At 66.4% G+C, this 16179-nt stretch overlaps 8 protein-coding genes across 8 annotated transcripts in view; 4 read left to right on the top strand and 4 right to left on the bottom strand.

Moving 5' to 3' along the window:
* Positions 1-43: 43 nt before the first annotated feature.
* On the top strand, positions 44-2571 carry F751_6538 (CCR4-NOT transcription complex subunit 4; the record flags this gene model as incomplete). Its single annotated transcript, XM_011403766.1, has 5 exons — positions 44-93; positions 328-764; positions 1054-1863; positions 1954-2072; positions 2224-2571. 5 exons carry the CDS (start codon positions 44-46, stop codon positions 2569-2571), a joined length of 1764 nt encoding a protein of 587 aa, XP_011402068.1.
* A 211-nt stretch (positions 2572-2782) lies between these two features.
* Positions 2783-4238, bottom strand: F751_6537 (hypothetical protein; the record flags this gene model as incomplete). The annotated part of the gene is made up of 3 exons (XM_011403765.1): positions 2783-3251; positions 3561-3680; positions 3793-4238. 3 exons carry the CDS (start codon positions 4236-4238, stop codon positions 2783-2785), a joined length of 1035 nt encoding a protein of 344 aa, XP_011402067.1.
* Positions 4239-5819: 1581 nt separating this feature from the next.
* Positions 5820-8844, top strand: F751_6536 (hypothetical protein; the record flags this gene model as incomplete). The annotated part of the gene is made up of 7 exons (XM_011403764.1): positions 5820-5866; positions 6005-6117; positions 6334-6433; positions 6710-7310; positions 7713-7844; positions 8067-8270; positions 8398-8844. 7 exons carry the CDS (start codon positions 5820-5822, stop codon positions 8842-8844), a joined length of 1644 nt encoding a protein of 547 aa, XP_011402066.1.
* A 96-nt stretch (positions 8845-8940) lies between these two features.
* Positions 8941-9111, bottom strand: F751_6535 (hypothetical protein; the record flags this gene model as incomplete). The annotated part of the gene is made up of 1 exon (XM_011403763.1): positions 8941-9111. One exon carries the CDS (start codon positions 9109-9111, stop codon positions 8941-8943), a length of 171 nt encoding a protein of 56 aa, XP_011402065.1.
* Positions 9112-9269: 158 nt separating this feature from the next.
* F751_6534 (Replication factor C subunit 4) lies at positions 9270-11112 on the bottom strand (the record flags this gene model as incomplete). The annotated part of the gene is made up of 6 exons (XM_011403762.1): positions 9270-9458; positions 9628-9881; positions 10097-10274; positions 10458-10715; positions 10901-10979; positions 11081-11112. The coding sequence occupies 6 exons, from the start codon at positions 11110-11112 to the stop codon at positions 9270-9272; spliced, it is 990 nt and encodes a 329-aa protein (XP_011402064.1).
* A 361-nt stretch (positions 11113-11473) lies between these two features.
* F751_6532 (Mitochondrial substrate carrier family protein Q) lies at positions 11474-13276 on the top strand (the record flags this gene model as incomplete). The annotated part of the gene is made up of 6 exons (XM_011403760.1): positions 11474-11516; positions 11608-11645; positions 11847-11855; positions 12020-12344; positions 12602-12751; positions 12948-13276. The coding sequence occupies 6 exons, from the start codon at positions 11474-11476 to the stop codon at positions 13274-13276; spliced, it is 894 nt and encodes a 297-aa protein (XP_011402062.1).
* On the bottom strand, positions 12677-12919 carry F751_6533 (hypothetical protein; the record flags this gene model as incomplete). Its single annotated transcript, XM_011403761.1, has 1 exon — positions 12677-12919. The coding sequence occupies one exon, from the start codon at positions 12917-12919 to the stop codon at positions 12677-12679; it is 243 nt and encodes an 80-aa protein (XP_011402063.1).
* A 1713-nt stretch (positions 13277-14989) lies between the features above and the next one.
* Positions 14990-16179, top strand: part of F751_6531 (hypothetical protein) — a gene marked incomplete at both ends in the record, with an annotated part of 3358 nt that continues 2168 nt past the window's right edge. Inside the window, 3 exons of the mRNA XM_011403759.1 lie at positions 14990-15053; positions 15173-15532; positions 15784-15915. Coding sequence (XP_011402061.1) covers positions 14990-15053; positions 15173-15532; positions 15784-15915 — 556 coding nt within the window. The remainder of the gene's footprint in view (positions 15054-15172; positions 15533-15783; positions 15916-16179) is intronic.

The following is a 16179-nucleotide window of genomic DNA, read 5'->3' as shown; positions in this document are numbered from 1 at the left end:
GCGGGGGAAGGCGAGTTTGCCGGCCCGCTGTCCCAACTGCCGGATGCTGTATGACCAGGGCAAGATCCAGATGCAGCACATCGACGCTGAGCAGTGAGCTGGGGGTGTGTTGGACTGGGGAGGGAGGGACTGGCGCTTTTGGGCACCATGCATCATGCATCTCGACACCATCGTCCGTGCTGCTCGCGCCGTCGCCTTCCCCTCACCACCCTGTGCACATCTCAAGCCTCTCCCCACGGCACCCTGCGCTTGACGTACAGGATGTGCTACACCCGCAGTCACCCTCTTCCCCCACAAGCATCCCTCCTCCCCCAACATCATGCGCAGGCTGGCAGAGGAGAAACGGCGCATCAAGGGCAGGGAGAAGCCGCGCGCTGCGCTACGCTCCCGCGCCGGCCTGGCCAACATCCGGGTGGTACAGCCCAACCTGGTGTACGCGGTGGGCCTGCCCATGGACACCTGCCATGAGGACGTGCTGCGGGAGCAGGAGTTCTTCGGCCAGTTCGGCCGCATCGTCAAGGTGTCGGTCAACCGCGCGCAGCCGCACGGCGCGGGGTCGACGCCGCCGCGCCAGGGCGCCACGGGCAGCGCCTACGTCACCTTCCGCCACGCAGCCGACGCGCTGCGCTGCATCAAGGCGCTGGACGGCGGCAGCCTGCGCGGCAAGCCCATCAAGGCCTGCTTCGGCACCACCAAGTACTGCAACGCGTTCCTGAAGGGCCTGGGCTGCAACAACCCAGACTGCCTCTACCTCCATGCCGTGGGTGAGCTCATGTGGGGTACCTGGACGAGGCTGGGTGTGCGGCGGCGAGGATGCGTGTCGGAGATTGTCGTGCCAGCGTCAAGAGTGATGGGGGCTCGGGAGGCGTGAGGGCTGCAGCACACCATGTTCACAGGGGCGCGGAACGCCCAGCAGGCCAGCGTTCGACTCCCCACCGCATGTCTGGCGTGCGTCACCAATGGCACCCACACGCCGGGCTCCTGGACGTGCAGTGCACCCGCTACCTCCCGGTGCCCCCCGGCCCAAGCCCCTGCCCTTTCTTCCTCGCGCAGCTGACGACGCCGACTGCCTGACCAAGGAGGAGGTGGCAGCCGGGCAGCTGCCCTCCCGCTTCATGGCCCTGGGCGCGCACAACACCTTCTGCCCGCGCCTGACCATCCACCCGGTGGGCAGCAGCGGCGAGCGCAGCATCGCCGTGCTGCCGGTGCCGCGCGCCGCGGGCCGCGCTGCGGAGGGCGCTGCGCCTCAATGCGCGGGGGCGAGGGAAACCGTGGGCGGCGCGACGGCCGCAGCCACCCGGGACGCGGTGGGGGGCAGCGCGCCGCTGCCGGGTCGGTGCGAGCCCGCCTCGGCCGTCGCCGAGCCGCCGCCGCCTCCAGCGAGCCGGCGATCGGCGGCGGTGGCAGCGGCGCCGCATGCGCAGAAGCACCAGGAATGGCCGGAGCTGGGCGGCGTGGATCGAGGGAAGGGAGGCGCAGAGGTGCCTGGCACGACAATATCGCCGGCGGGGTGCAGCAACGGGCAGCCGGACGCCCCGCTGCCGGGTGCCCTCCCCGCGCCGCCCTCGGCAGGGACTTCGCAGTGGGCCGCCACCGTCGCCGCGCCTGCGGAGGCCAAGGCCGCCAAGCGAGCGGCAGCCGTGAAGAAGCCGCAGCTGGTCCCCCTGCCCTCCCCCGCCAAGGTCAAGCCGGCGCTGATCAGTCCGCGCCTGGACATCGCCGTGGTGCCCCTGTCGGGGCGCGCGTGCGCGCCCCGACAGCCCACTGCCGTGCAGTCGGGCGAAGGGGAGGCGCAGCCTGCCGAGCTCGCCGCCGCGCGGTCGTCTGAGGCCGCGCCGGCGGCTGAGGCTCCCGCGGGGCCCGGTGTGCCAGGGTCCTCGGCGCCGGCGCGGCGGCTGGTCGCCCCCCCGGGCTTCGAATCCTGGGACGCGGTGCGGGCGCCCTCCCGCTCAGTGTCCTCCAGCACGCTCAGCGAGGGCCTGGCGGCCCCCTTCCCACGGCTTGGGGCTGAGGGCGCGGCATTCGAGCTGCAGGGCCCCACGAGTCTGCTGGCCAACGGATTCCGGAATGAGGTGCGTGTTCGCTGTGTGGAGAGGCAATTTCTCAATTGGGGGGGGGAGGAAGTGATGCTCATCCAATCGCGGGGGCTGGGCAACCCTGTAGATGAATGACTCCATGATGCGCCGCATCACGACCCCCTTCACTTCCCGCACGGTCGCACAGGATCGGCCGCCCCTTGCCCTCTCGACCACAGGCCTGGGCTCGGGCCGCCGCCAGCAATCCCGCTTCGCGTTTGCTCAGGGCGAGGTTGGCGGGCCTCCCATGGTGGCAGAGGAGCCAGCCCGCGCCATGCGTGCCCCGCCGGGCTTCTCACCCCCCGCCCCGCCCCACGTCGCCCCCGGCCTGGCGCTGCTGCAGCAGCTGCGAGCCGGGGTGCCGGCAGGCCTGGCGCGCCCGCAGCAGCCCCTGCAGCAGGGCATGGGGCACCTGCCGTTCCCAGACCCGGCCGTCATGGCCGCCCAGCCCCAGCTGTCACGGCCGGCGCCGCCGGGGTTCGACCTCAGGACGTGACTGCCGCGTGGCTGTAAACGCTGCGAAGGGCACAGTGTTCGTCAGAGGGATGGGTGGCTGTCAGGCAAGCCAGCGTCTGAGGCGTTGTCAAGGGTCGACGCTACGACTCCGGCATGGATGGGCTTGCTTGAAACTCACAAGTAATTGCATGTATAAAATCAGAGGAGGGTGGTAGAAGCAAATCGACTCGCATAGCCTCACAGCGTGCGGGTCAGGCAAACAGGCGTATGCTGCCGTCAAAGCTGCTGGTAGCCAGCTGCCCGTCCTCCATCCCCACCAGCGCCCGCACGGCTGCGGGCGTGTGCGCCCGCAGCACTCCGACGCACTTTCCAGTGGCCGCGTGGAAGGCATGCACCGCACCCCCCGCGCCGGCGGCGCACACCACCCCCGCCCCCGCCCAGCCCACGCCCCAGTTCTGGAAGCGGTCCAGGGGCAGGCCGAACAGGCGGCGCAGCGGGCGCAGCGCGCCGGCTGCGTCCCCGGGACCCATCAGCAGCACCCGCCCCGCGTCCGTGGCGACCGCCAGGAAGCCACCGCAGGGCGACCAGGCCAGGCCGCGTGCGGAGAAGGACAGGTGGGGGTCGTCGGGGTCCTCATTCAGCCCGTGCCGGTTTGCGATCCGCAGCATTGAGTCGGCGCCGGGCCCGGAGCGCTCCACCACCAGCTCCAGCAGCACGGTGCTGCCCCGCACCGCGGCAAGGAAGCGAGGCGCTGGGGGGTCGTCGACGTCGCCTTGCACCGTCGCGCCGTCACCTGGACCCCGCCCTGGCGTGCCGACGCCGGCCCCGCGCCCCGCCGCGCCGCCCGAGATCCTGGGCCAGAAAACCAGGCCCTCCACGTGGCCGTCGCAGGGCAGGCGGCACAGCGTGCTCAGCGTGTGCGCCTCGGGGTCCGTGGCGTGCAGCGCGGCGCTCTCGTCCCAGCTGCCGCTGAGCAGCAGCGGCGCGGCGCCGGCGGGCTGCGGCGCCCAGGCCAGCGCGGTCACGTACTTCCTGTGCGCCCCGGCGCAGGTGGCCAGTATGGGCAGCGAGGGGGGCGAGGCTGCCAGCTCAGCGCGCACCAGCACGACGGCGCCGTCCATGCAGCCGGCGGCGACCAGGGGACCCGCCCTGGAGGAAAAGAGATGGGGCAATGAGCTGGAAGGACGAGTCGGTGGGTCGGTCACGAGCCGTGACCCTGCTTTGCACGTGTCGAGCAAGGCAATGCACGGCCCATGCTCACTCCTGGTCGGGCAGCACAGCCAAGCTCAGCACGCCACTGCCGGCAACCGAGGAGGAGGCCAGCACGGCCCCCGTGGCCACCTCCGTCGCCGCCAGGCATCCGTCCGCGCCGCCCGATAGCACCGCGGCTCCCTTGCCTGGGATGCAGACCATGGCCAGGCACGCGACGCAGCCGGCGTGAGCACCCTGGACCACTTGGGTGGGCTCGAAGAGGGCGGGGCCCAGCGGCAGCGCGTCCAGAGCCCGCGTGGCGGCGCGCCGGGCGGCCCAATCGGCGTCCCCTGTCCTGTCCTCCGACTCGGCAATGACCTCGTGGCAGACCAGGTCGAGCAGGTGGGAGCCCAGGGGGAGCCGGCCCGCATCATAGCTGGTCCCAGTCTCTGACTCCAGGGCGGCCAGGGCTGCATTGGGGGGGATCCAGGATCGCGCTGGCTCACGCCCCAGCATCCGCATCCATCGGGATCAAGCTTGTATTTCCGACGAAAATCACATTCTCTTGTGTAGCTACCCTAGCGGGGATTCGGTTCGCCCTTCCCTTTCCCCAACCTCCATTCGGCCTACCCTTGCTCCACCCATGGTCGGCAAGGTATTGCATGACTGAGGCAAGGGCTCTGATGTCGGGATCCAAAGGCAGTGACATCGCGCTGAACGTGCGGGCGGTCAGGGGTAGCAATCGAGGGCCGCAATGTCACCCGGGGGTCATGTGCACGAACGCATGCAACAGCGTTGTTCACGAATGCAGGAGTCTCTACTCCATTTGACGGTACCAATCGATACTCGAGCCCCGCTACTAGACATGTGTACAACGAAATCGTAATGGTATTTTCGACGCTGTGAAACCCCGTTGTTGCTTCGCTGGCGTGTGGCGAGCCGAGCTGGGCGCGCCCAGCCTCGCTGGTGCAACAAAATGTTTGCTGGTAAACATTCCGGAAAGATACAGTCATCTCCGCGCGGTAACAAGTCAGCATGACCATCGTGTTCGCGGGCAAATTTTGGTGCTGACCACCGGCGTTGGGCTGGTATATTCACTTGTAGACGGAATCCTTGCGACACCAAGCGAGCGGAGACCCTCCCTACAATGTCGAAGAGGGAGGATTAAATGGTATATAACTTTGAAGGCACTTCATATCCGGACATATGGGGGGACCGGTGCTGCCGAATGGGTACAGGACTCTTGCCCCGTCGACAACCCGTTTTCAAATTGATGCAACTTGGCACCTCGCGGGGATGGTGCGGATCTTACCGAGGCACCTCGCATGAGCATCCAGCCAGGGTGGAATCTCTCACTGCTTCATACCATAGCGCATGGAAAATTGGCTCACTCTTGTTGTGATTACACATTCATCACTATCTGAGCCACTGAAGTATACCTTCTGTGCTCTGCCCTTACCCTCCCGAAAGCAACCTGTCCGTCATATCCCCACCGTCGTGGATGTGATCTGCACTGCTCCATGGCGACGCTGACCCTCGCCGGAACCTCCCTGTCGCTTTTCCATGCACGCACGGCGTTGCCTGCCGAGCGGGGCCACCGCGCTCGGCCGAGGCTCGTGACCCGGTCGTCAGCAGCGCGGGATGTGGAGCCCGGACGCGGCAGCGTCGGGCCCAGCAGGCGCACTGGGAAGGCAGAAGCACTTCCCGCATGCGCCCCACAAGCCTCAGTGGTGCACCACTCCACTCTGGAGGACCAGCGCCAGAGGGTGGAGGGCCTGGTGGGCAGGCTGCACGCGGCCCCCACGTACGGAGAGAAGGTGAGGGGTAGCAGGAGCCTCGGCGGGGTGTTGGGGAAGCCCACCAGCTTTGGCGATACCCATCCTCGTTGGGGAAGAGGGTGCATGCGACCCTCACCTTACGGGAATGGCAGACGTCCTTGCACTGCATGCTGCTGCATTGCTACCCTAGATCTTTTGATCTGTCGGCCGTGCTGGCTGCGCGACATGGCGGCGCGATTTCTGAGCTGCCCTGTCCTTAACACTCCGCCATGACCTCCTGATCCCTCTCACTTGCAGTTGGAGATCGTCATGGGATCGGATGAGACCCAGGACTTTCTTCGAAACACGAGGCGAGTTTGTGGGAGGGTGAGGTGCCGGGCCTCGCGGGAAGGCACGCATCATCTGCACGCATCGCTCCTTGCCCCTCTTTCCGTATGCTCTGATGGCCGTGTGCCCAGTCAGCTGATCACTGAGTGCACACGCTGGCCCCCTCCTGGTGAGCAGGGAGGGCGCGACAGTCGAGCGCCACCTGGCCCTGCTGGGGGTTAGGGATGCTTACCTGCTGCTCGTCCTAGTCCCCCTGGGCCAGCGTCACGTCCTGACCACCATCCCCACGGGTAAGGGGAAGAGCAATCTGGGGGTCTCGAGCTGCATGTGGTGGAGGAGGCAGCGGCCGTGGCTGTGCACGAGGCGTCAGACCTGGGGGCTATGAGGATGTATTGCTCATAACATGCTCTTCACTCGCCACAATCGACCGTGCTCCGCTGTGCCGGCATCGCTGCGGCCTTGACGTCCATTGAGCCGACCACCCCTCCCAACCCTCCTCCCTGCAGGTCTGGCCCTGAACGATGCGTTTGCCAAGCTGCTGGCCTCCCTGGCCGGCGTGGAGCGGGCCTACGACGCCATCGGCGGCCTGGCCGGCTACCAGCTGCAGTGCCTGCGCCTGCTGACGGCCGAGGCGCGCGCGGGCGGCGCGGCGGCCGAGGGCACGACGCGCACGACGCTGCACGTCCCGCGCGGGCTGCGCCTGAACGGCTCCCGCGCCGCGGACCGGCGCGCGGCGGCGGCGGCGGTGGCCGCCGGCGTGGCGGGCGTCCCCTCGCTGGCCGAAGTCTGGCCGCTGGGCGGCTGCGGCGACCGGCTGGGCCTGGCCTGCGAGGAGACGGGGGAGGGCCTGCCCGCCGCGGTGCTGCAGTACGCGGGGCGCAGCCTGCTGGAGTCGTTGGTGCGCGACACGCTGGCGCGCGAGCATCTGCACTGGCGCCTGCACGGTGGCGCGCCGCGCCCCACCACGCCCGTGGCCATCATGACCAGCGCGGCCAAGGGCAACGCGTGGCGCGTGGAGGCGCTGTGCGAGGCGCGTGGGTGGTGGGGCCGCGGGCGCGACGCCTTCCGCCTCTTCTCCCAGCCCCTGGTGCCCGTGCTGAGCGCGGCCGACGCGCGCTGGCTGCTGCCCGCGCCCCTGGCCCCGCTGATGAAGCCGGGCGGGCACGGCGTCATCTGGAAGCTCATGCTGGACGAGGGCGTGTACGACTGGCTGCGCGGGCGGGGGCGTGCCGCCGCGGTGCTGCGCCAGATCAGCAACCCCCTGGCGGGGACAGACGACACGGCGCTGGCGCTGGCGGGGCGGGGCCTGGCGCGGGGCAAGGCGTTCGGCTTCGCCTCCTGTGAGCGCGTGGTGGGCGCGGCGGAGGGCGTGAACGTCCTGGCCAGGTTCGCGGACGAGGGTGGGGATGGCAGCGACGCCGCCCCCCCGCCGCGCTACGCGGTGACCAACGTGGAGTACACCGAGTTCGGGGCACGGGGCCTGGTGGAGCAGGCCTGCGGGTCGGGCAGCGGGCACAGCGCCTACCCCGCCAACGCCAACATCCTGTACGCCGACCTGCGCGCGGTGGAGGGCGCGGTGCGCGCCGGCGCGGCCGACGGCGACGCCGCCGCCCTGCTCCCGGGCCTCCTGCTCAACACGGGGAAGCGCGTGACGGTGCGCGATGCGGCGGCGGGGGGGGCCACCACCACGCTGGCCGCGGGGCGCCTGGAGTGCACCATGCAGAACCTGGCCGACTGCTTCGCCGCGCCGCTGGGGGCGGCCTGCGGCGGTGGCGCGGGCCCCGACCACGCGGCCGACCACCACGCGGCCGACGACCACGCGGCCGACGACCCGGAAGCCGACGACGGGCTGCCCACCTTCCTGGTGACCAACGTCCGGCGCAAGGTCACCTCCTCGGCCAAGCGCGCGGCGGCGCCCGGGTCCACGGCCATCCACCAGACGCCGGTGGGCTCGTTCTACGACCTCCAGCTCAACGCCGCCGAGCTGCTGGGCCGGTGCGGCTTTGACGTGCCCCAGGTACTGTGTCATGTTTGTTCCCTGGCCGTGTCTGTGTGTGCGTGGGTGGTGGGAAGAGGGGGAGGTACACGGAGGTGGGAGTGCAGCATCGGGCCCATGAGGCCACTGCGACGACGTCACAGTGGCCTGGGGTCCTCGGAGCGGTGTGACGGCCAGTGGCATCCCGCGCTGCACAACCCACACCCAACGCCCATACGCCCCCCCCGACCAAACACACTGCAGGTAGGAACCGTGCCGGAGTACCTGGCCTCCGGCCCCGGCCTCATCTTCCTGTACCACCCCGCGCTGGGCCCGCTGTGGTCCGTGGTCGCGCAGAAGCTGCGTGGCGGGCGCCTGGCCCCACGCGCCGAGCTGCAGCTGGAGGTGGCGGAGGCCGACGTCCAGGGGCTGGACCTGGAGGGCAGCCTGCTGGTGCTGGCCGACGACGTGCTGGGGCACATGGAGACGCCGGGCGCGGGCGCGGCGGCGGCGACCCCCCCCTCGACCCGCTGCAGCCCGGCGGCGCGCCACTCCACGCGGCCCCCTCCCCGATCGCCTCCCGCGCCTGCCCCAGCCCTGCGACGGCGAGGCCGAGGTCGGCGGGGCGTGCGCGGAGAACCCAGACCGCCACCCGCGCCTGACCTTCAGCTCGCGCTGCGGCCGCCTGCGCCTGCGCGACTTGGCCGTGCGCAACGCCGGCGTGGACTACGCGGACCCGAGCAACGTGTACTGGCGCCACGCGGTCGCGCGCCACGCCGCCTGCCGCGTGCACCTGCACGGGCACGCCGAGCTGGACGCGGCCGGAGTCACGCTGGTGGGGGACCTGGACTTCCACGTGCCCGACGGCCACCGCCTGACCCTGCGCCCCGACGCCTCGCCGCGCGGCTGGAGTGCCGTGCTGGAGCCCATCGCCGCGCCCTCCTGGAACTGGCGCTATGCGCTGGGCGAGGACGGCACCGGCGTCGTGCTCAGCCTGGAGGAGGCGCCGGCGCGCTGGTGTGGCAGCGGCGGCCACGCCTGATCACATTCTCCCCGCTCCCCCTGACGGCCTCTCGCACGAGGGCCCATGCGCACACCGCCGTGCCCGACCTGACAACCGCCATGACACATGCAATCCCTACCCCGCTGTCGCTGGCCTTGTACCTGATGATCTGTCTTGCCCGCGCGGAGCACCAACCTGCCGCGCCCCCGGACGCATGCTCTGTAGTTGCCGTTGCGCTCTCCTCTCTGCCCGGGATGTCCAGAGGTGCCTTGCACTGTTATTTGCAGACCAGCACCTCCCTCCCATGCATACGCCCCACCTGGTACTGTCACTTCCTGCCCCGGCTGCAAATCCTGTAACGTGTGGTTGTGCTTCAAGGGTAGTGGACGCTTCCAGTCAGTCGGGGCTCCCGGGGGCTCCTCTGCTCCCAGCAGCGGAGCATCCCAACCACCCCCGCTGCGCGCTCACGCCTGGCCGAGGATGACGCGCTGCGTCAGGCTGGCCACCGCCAGCAGCTGCAGGAACTCGTCGGCGCCATCGATCAGCGCCTTGTCCGCCAGCGCCAGCCGCTCCAACACTCTGGCCTTGCGCACGTCGTCGATGCCGGGGTCCACCAACACCGCGCCCTGCACCTCTGCCAGCACCTCCTGGGCCTGTGCGTCTCGATTGTGATGAAGGGGAGGGGAGTGTGAGGGATGGGTGTGGGCTCAGGTCTTCCTCGCTCGCACTCGACCCTCCTGATTCAGCCCCAGTGCTCCACACCCTCCCTCCTCCATACATGTCCCCCACGAAACCTTCCAACCTCTCCTCAAACCCTCGCACCGGGTAGCCCTCGTGGATGAGGTCCGCCACGGCGGACTGCACGCCCGCAAAGTCACTCTCACGGCAGGTGTGCAGCAGGCCGCGAGCCGCGGCGTCCGGCACCACCCCCGCCACATCCATCAGTGTCTGCGGCCGCACCGGCGAGCCGCCCAGCCGCACCGCGCTCTGCAGCGTGGTGATGGCGCGGCGCATGTCTCCGCCCGCCACGCGGGACAGTGTGCAAAGCGCGTCGGGGCCCAGCTGCACGCCCTCCACTGTTTGTCAATGGAACGGGGGGGAGAGATGATACGGCCGGTTGGGTGTGGCCCGACGTGGGCCACTGTCCGATTTCTGATAGGACGCTACTCACATTCCATATATGATGTATGGGCTAGGCGGTGCGGTTCCCGTCCGTCACCACAACCTCCCCGGCTAGGCCGAGCCCCCCCAAAACCGGCACTGTGGCATCCACACCCCACGCGCCCCTCACCCTGGCAGATGTGATTGATGCGGTCGTCGATCACGGTGCCGTGCAGGGGCTTGAAGCGGAACTTGGCGCAGCGGGAGGCGAGGGGCTCGATGATGCGCGACACGTAGTTGCAGATGATGATGAAGCGTGTGACGCGGGAGTAGGTCTCCATCGTCCGCCGCAGCGCAGCTTGGGCGTCCTGCACGCCGCGGGGGATTCCAAAAAGGTAAGGGTAACTGCGCTTGTCTCAGCTGCCTGGTCGAGTGTGCGCATGTGCGGGTCTGCGACCCAAGCCGGCTCCTGGGGCTGCACTGCCACCCCTCAGCATGCAATGGCCTCCGCGTCACCCTTCCTCCTCTTAGGACCCCCCGCCGCCACTCACGGTGGTCATTGCATCGGCCTCGTCCAGGATGATGACCTTGTAGGGTGGCACGCTTCGACCCGCGGGCGAGGCGCCCACCGAGATGGCCGCAAAGGACTTAATTTTGTTGCGGACCACCGCGATGCCGCGCTCGTCGGAAGCGTTCAGCTCCAGCACCCGCGCACGGAGGAGGTCGGCGCCAAACAGCTGCCGGACTATGGCCAGGGCGCAGGTCGTCTTCCCGGTGCCGGGAGGGCCATAGAACAAGAGGTGTGGGAGCTGCAAGAAAGTGTGTGTAGCGGGTGGAGCTTTGGGACATGCCATTTAGAGAACATACACGGAACGGCCCTCCCTCTGTATGCTTCCATGGTCAGAAAAGGCTTCAAGGATCCCATTCGAGATTTGAAAGCAACCCCTTGAAGGTTTTTGTCCAACAATATTCCCCAAATCCCATCAGCACGTACGTTGCCGGAGCTGAGGGCGCTCTCCAGCGTTTTCACCACCTCCCCCTGGGAAGCAACATCTCCGATCTCCCTTGGTCGACTGGGGATGGGGCGGGGGAGTCGATTTGTTGGAAATTATCTCAAAGCCACAACTGATCTGTGATCTGCAGCGACCATGCGAGCGTGCATGCCCCAACTCACTATTTCTCCACCCAAGGCTGCTCCACAGTCATGCCAGATCCAGTCTTCGCCCCGCTAGACAGCAGATTCCGTGCTCTCAGCTGCCCCAATAAAGTTCCTCTCTAACTTGGTCTAATCACTATTCACGCCCTCATAGATGGGCCCCCCAAAGTCGACGTAAACGTCAGTGCGATCGCAGGCTTGAATTCCGTGAACTTCCTTTCTTCTGCGTGCTCCGACTGAATTTTCCGACAGTGCTGACAGGCGCCCTCATTATCAATACGTAGGGATAGCGGTGGAAGAAGCCCTTCGCGCTTCTCCAGGAACAGCTTCAAACGCTTCTACCCTCAACATTTGGAGTACTGTGCCTGGCCCCCAAAGACCCAAGCCCAGTTCACCCACTGCCACGGACACATGACGGAGGCATTGGTGGAGGGTGTGTCTGGCGCCCTCGGAGGTGAGGCAGCACCTGGCTGTCGGTCTTGCGTGATCAGAGAAATATTACAGCACATTTTTTCACTTCCCACCTCCCGCTCGTCTTATCCCAGGGTGCGTGGCAACCATCGCAACCTACCCTCTGTCAACGGTGAGTGGCTACCAGAGGAGCAGCCATGCCGTCTGTATGTGCCTGTGCGAGAGTGTGGACGTGTCTCAGATTTCAATCACGAAGTCCAGCTCCATACAACACCTGTTACAGGTTGCCATCCTCCAAGCCACGACAGTCAGAAACAAGCCCCAAGAGGCGGGCCACACCCCATTCGCGACCCCTCTCTCTTCCGCCGCCCAGTTCCAGCAGGTAGGCCTGAAGATGATGAACCCTGTCTGAAATGCCATCGAAAGTGTATGTGGCGTCAGTAGATTCCCAGGAGGCGTATGGATGATGAATCTGCTGAAACCTGAGCCGGGCACCAACACTCCTCCTCCACTTGGGCCCCCTTCGCCCTGCCCTGTCACTCGCAGATTCTGGGCTCCCAGGGCTGGAAGGGCCTGTTCCGGGGTCTTGAGGCCGCGCTGGTGGGCACCACCGTCAGCCAGGGCGTGTACTTCACCCTGTACAGCCTCCTGCGCGGCGCAGCCACGGGCGACATCCCCGGGGTCACGCTCACCGTGCCCCAGTCCCTGGCGGTCGCGTCGTTGGCGGGGGCGGGCAACGTGCTGCTGACCAACCCCATCTGGGTGGTGGCCACGCGCATGCAGGCGCACCGACGGGCGGTGAGGGGTGGCAAGACGGGCGACGGGGACGTCATCCACCCGGAGGTCCCACCCAGGGCCTCCGCCCTCTCAGGTAGGGGTGGGGACTTCTTGATTGGTGGGAAGACCGGACCTTGTTCGAGGCACCAACGGTGGAAGGGCATGCGATAGACGTGTGGAGATCAGAGCAGGCCTTGCCCTGAGGAGAGCAGGCCGGCTTCATTGGTATGTGCCTCAGCTGCAGGCACACAATGAGCACTAGGATGGTGTGGAATTTTCACCCCTATAGCGCCCGTCCAACTCCTCCACCCGATCAATCCCACACTCGCCTGCCACCATTCACCCACGCAGTCATCCGCGAGGTCTTCCACGAGTATGGTGTCCCTGGCTTCTGGAATGGCTGCCAGGCCTCTCTGGTCATGGTCATCAACCCCACGCTGCAGTACACCCTGTACGAGTGGCTGGCAGGAGTGCGGGCCAAGTTGAGAGCCCAGCAGACAGGTGCGGGAGCTGGGGTGGGGCACGCCTGAGAGTTTGACAGGGGTGTTGCACATGGGGGTTGCTGAGGTAGGGACCCCATTCTGAGCTCTCCTGCCCATGGCCGAGGACGCTGTGGGTCGTCGGCAGAAATCCTGCAATTGCAGGAGCGCGCTTGTCACCCCATCCCATCCCCCACCCCCCACCCCCACCAACTCAGGCAAGGTGACCCGCGCCAGCGCCCTGGAGGTATTCATACTTTCCGCTCTGGCCAAGGCCGGGGCCACGGTGGTCACCTACCCCATGCTGACGGTGAAGACGCGGATGATGACGGCGCGGCGAGGGGACGCAGACATGCAGTACTCCTCCGTGGGCGACGCGGTGGCCAAGATCTGGCGAACGGAGGGCGTGCCGGGGTACTACCAGGGCCTGCGCCCCAAGCTAGTGCAGAGCGTGCTGGCCGCGGCGCTGCTCTTCATGGCCAAGGAGGAGATCACGGCGGCCACCCGCCGCCTCCTCCTCGCCCGGCCCGTCCGCGCAACGAGCTGAACAGGGCTGCAAGGACGGCAGTCCTGTCGTGAAGTGGGGCTGGGCAGAGGGGGGGTCGATAATTGTGCGCCATGGCAACGCGTAGTTGTGCCTCACCTCCCAGCCTCAGCGCACCCAAGCAAGATTTACGGCTGGATAGGCACATTCATCCTCCCTACAACCAATGGTCAATTGACCGCTTCCCAACTCCTGAGGAAATGGATACCTAGTGAACCAAATCCTTCCTCGCCAAGCCTGCTCAGGCTCGCATTCCAAGTCCCGCCCAGCTGCTGCACTCTGCCAGGCAACATTCACCAGATGCCCTGGTAGCGCTATATGTTACAGATTAGCACACGTGGGAACGAGGTGCACTGGACAGGTTTGGGAGGCATTCCCTGATAACAGCAGCAGGTTTCCGTACAAAAGAAGAGGAGCTTGTTTCAGAGTACACACGGGGAGCGCAAATGAGGGGTGATGCAACCCAAAAGGCATGTACTGGTAATTGGCCCTCGCCTGCCACCCAGTACACATCTAGCATTCACATTCTACATGGCAGCGTATGCCAGCAGCGCGTTCCTCAGCTGCTGCTTGGATGGGGCTACTTCGGGAGCGGGCGCTTGGGGTCCAACTGACGCAAGCTTGCGCAGCGATGCCCTGAATTTGGGGGCCGGCTCGGCGCTCTGCGGCGGAGTGGAAGGTCGGCCCGAGTCCTGCAGGCCCAGCGTGGCCCAGCGCATGAGGGGGCTCTCAGCCTTAGTGGGGACTCCAGCTTCAGGTGCCTGGACTTCAGGCGATGCTGCAGCATTGCGCATATGCTGAGGCGCAGTAGCAGTTGTATCGCTTCCTGATATCCGTCCATAGCTTCCTTCCAGTGCTCCTGCTCGGCCGGGGTTGCCACTGCTCAGAAACACAGGGGTGGAGGCAAAGGAGGGGGCATCCCTGGCACCTGCACGGCTCCCGGCGCCACACCATGTAGCCCGGGGGACTCCGGCACTATTCCAGACAGACGCAGCGGGTCGCTCTGCAATACTCCGCAAAGCTTTGCCGGGATGGGCAGCCGAGATGGGGTGCGCCTTCCCGCAGTGTACGCCTGTGGAAGGAGGGTCAGAGTGGCAACATGCGAACTCGATGGAGTGCCAGGATATGTATACTCAGATGCAAAAGAGGAATTGTCACTCGAGATACTCAAGAGGGGTGGACCATTCTCAGCCCAGAATCGAAGAACCCCGTCCGATTTGCATTCTCACCGTTTCGGAGTTCTCGAACACCCGATGTCAGAACCTTCTGCTGCACAAAGAACTTCCTTATAGCCGCTGGGGCGTACCGAACGCCCATTACTAGAAATTGTCGGCGTGGCATGGTGCTCTGAAAGGGCGTGGCGTTGAGCACTCGGCGCACACTTCCCAGGCAGTATGTGAGATAGCCTTGGTTGCACGTCAACAGTGGTCCGTGTGCGGATCAGAGCACCTTATTGAAACAAAATCAACTGTAAAAAGCTCCGGACGTTATCCTGCGGGGCTGGGTGAGCAAATTCCAACTTCGTGACAGGATCCTCTTCCATGACATTTATTCAAGATTTCCAGAATGCGGACGCGAGTCGGGGGCGGCTCGGGTCTTGATTGGCAGGACCTTCAAATCAGCCGCTCCATGGTCCGGTGCCAAGCGAGCAGTCCAGGTCCCGTATCTTCCGACCTTGACAGGAACTCAGACGTCACCCCGCCCCACACAGCCATCATGGCGTGGGCCAAACCCGCTGGCGCCTGGGCCCAGGCCGTGGAGGAGGAGGAGGCCGAGCAGGGTGAGCGTCGGTGGCGTGCGTGTCGCTGCATTGAAACAATCAAACCTCTCCCACGATTGCATTTCCCAGATTGGGTATTGGAGCGCCAGCCAGAGATGCCGTCCTCCACTCCGTCACAGGACCCATCCTCGTGCCCGTGGTGGCCAAGGAGAAGGAGTTCCCCTCGCTCGGGGATGCCCCCGACCGCGCCGGCTTCCCTTCCCTGGGAGCTGCAGCGGCCGTCAAGGACTCCAAGAAGGAGCGGCGCAAAAAGCAGACCATGTCCCTGGCCGACTTTGTCAGCACAGTGGATGCCCCAAAGCCGGGCACCTTCGTTCCGAGTGCCCGGGTGGGTGGCTCCGCTCTGCGTCGGCCACTGAATGACGATGACATCCTGCGCAACCTGCCTACCACCTCCCGGGGAAAGGTGGAGGGCGACGAGAAGCCAGGCGACAGGCTCGGGGGATCCTTCCGGGACTACGGCGGCGACCGGGCAGGAGGTAAGGCGTTGATCCGGGGAGGGAGGGGCAGGCTCATGGTGTACAGGTTGTAGCTGGAGAGGCCGGCGCTGTGTGCTTGGAGCTGGGCCTGAGTGTGGGGTCTGTGCCCATTGAAACCGTGACTGTTGACTGGGGTGCAATGGCATGCTGCCACAGCCGCCTCTCAGACCGGGAGCATTCGTCTATGTCTGTACTGCCAGGCCATCTCCTGCCTCCTAGCCCAACTGCGAACCCAACTTGCACATGTGCAGGTCGGTACGGCGACGACGACCGCCGTCGGGGGGACGGCGATGACATGGGCGGGTCCCGGGCGGACGCCGCAGATAGCTGGGGCATGGAGCGCAAGTTTGTCCCCGGTGGGGCCTCCAGCGATCGCGGCCGAGGTGAGAGGCCGCCACGGACGGACTTCAGGGGTGGAGGGGGCACTCGTTCGACCTGTTTCGTCAGAAACTAGGCTGCCATGCTGTGCCTTGGGATGGGTACGCCGCTCAGCAAGAGGCTGCGGGGCATGCATTCTCACATGACCCGGCGTGGCCATGTTGAGTGTAGAAGGGATGTTTATGAGCAGTGCACAGCAGCCCCCTGACAGTCTGCGGCCTCACTGCTCACGTGGCTGCTCTTGCCTTTTAGGATTCTTGCCTACCCGT

The sequence above is a fragment of the Auxenochlorella protothecoides genome (genome assembly GCF_000733215.1).
Source record: "Auxenochlorella protothecoides strain 0710 unplaced genomic scaffold scaffold90, whole genome shotgun sequence".
In the NCBI taxonomy this organism is placed as follows: Eukaryota; Viridiplantae; Chlorophyta; class Trebouxiophyceae; order Chlorellales; family Chlorellaceae; genus Auxenochlorella; species Auxenochlorella protothecoides.
Note: the sequence above shows the minus strand (reverse complement) of the source record. Positions and strands in the feature narration are given on the sequence as shown.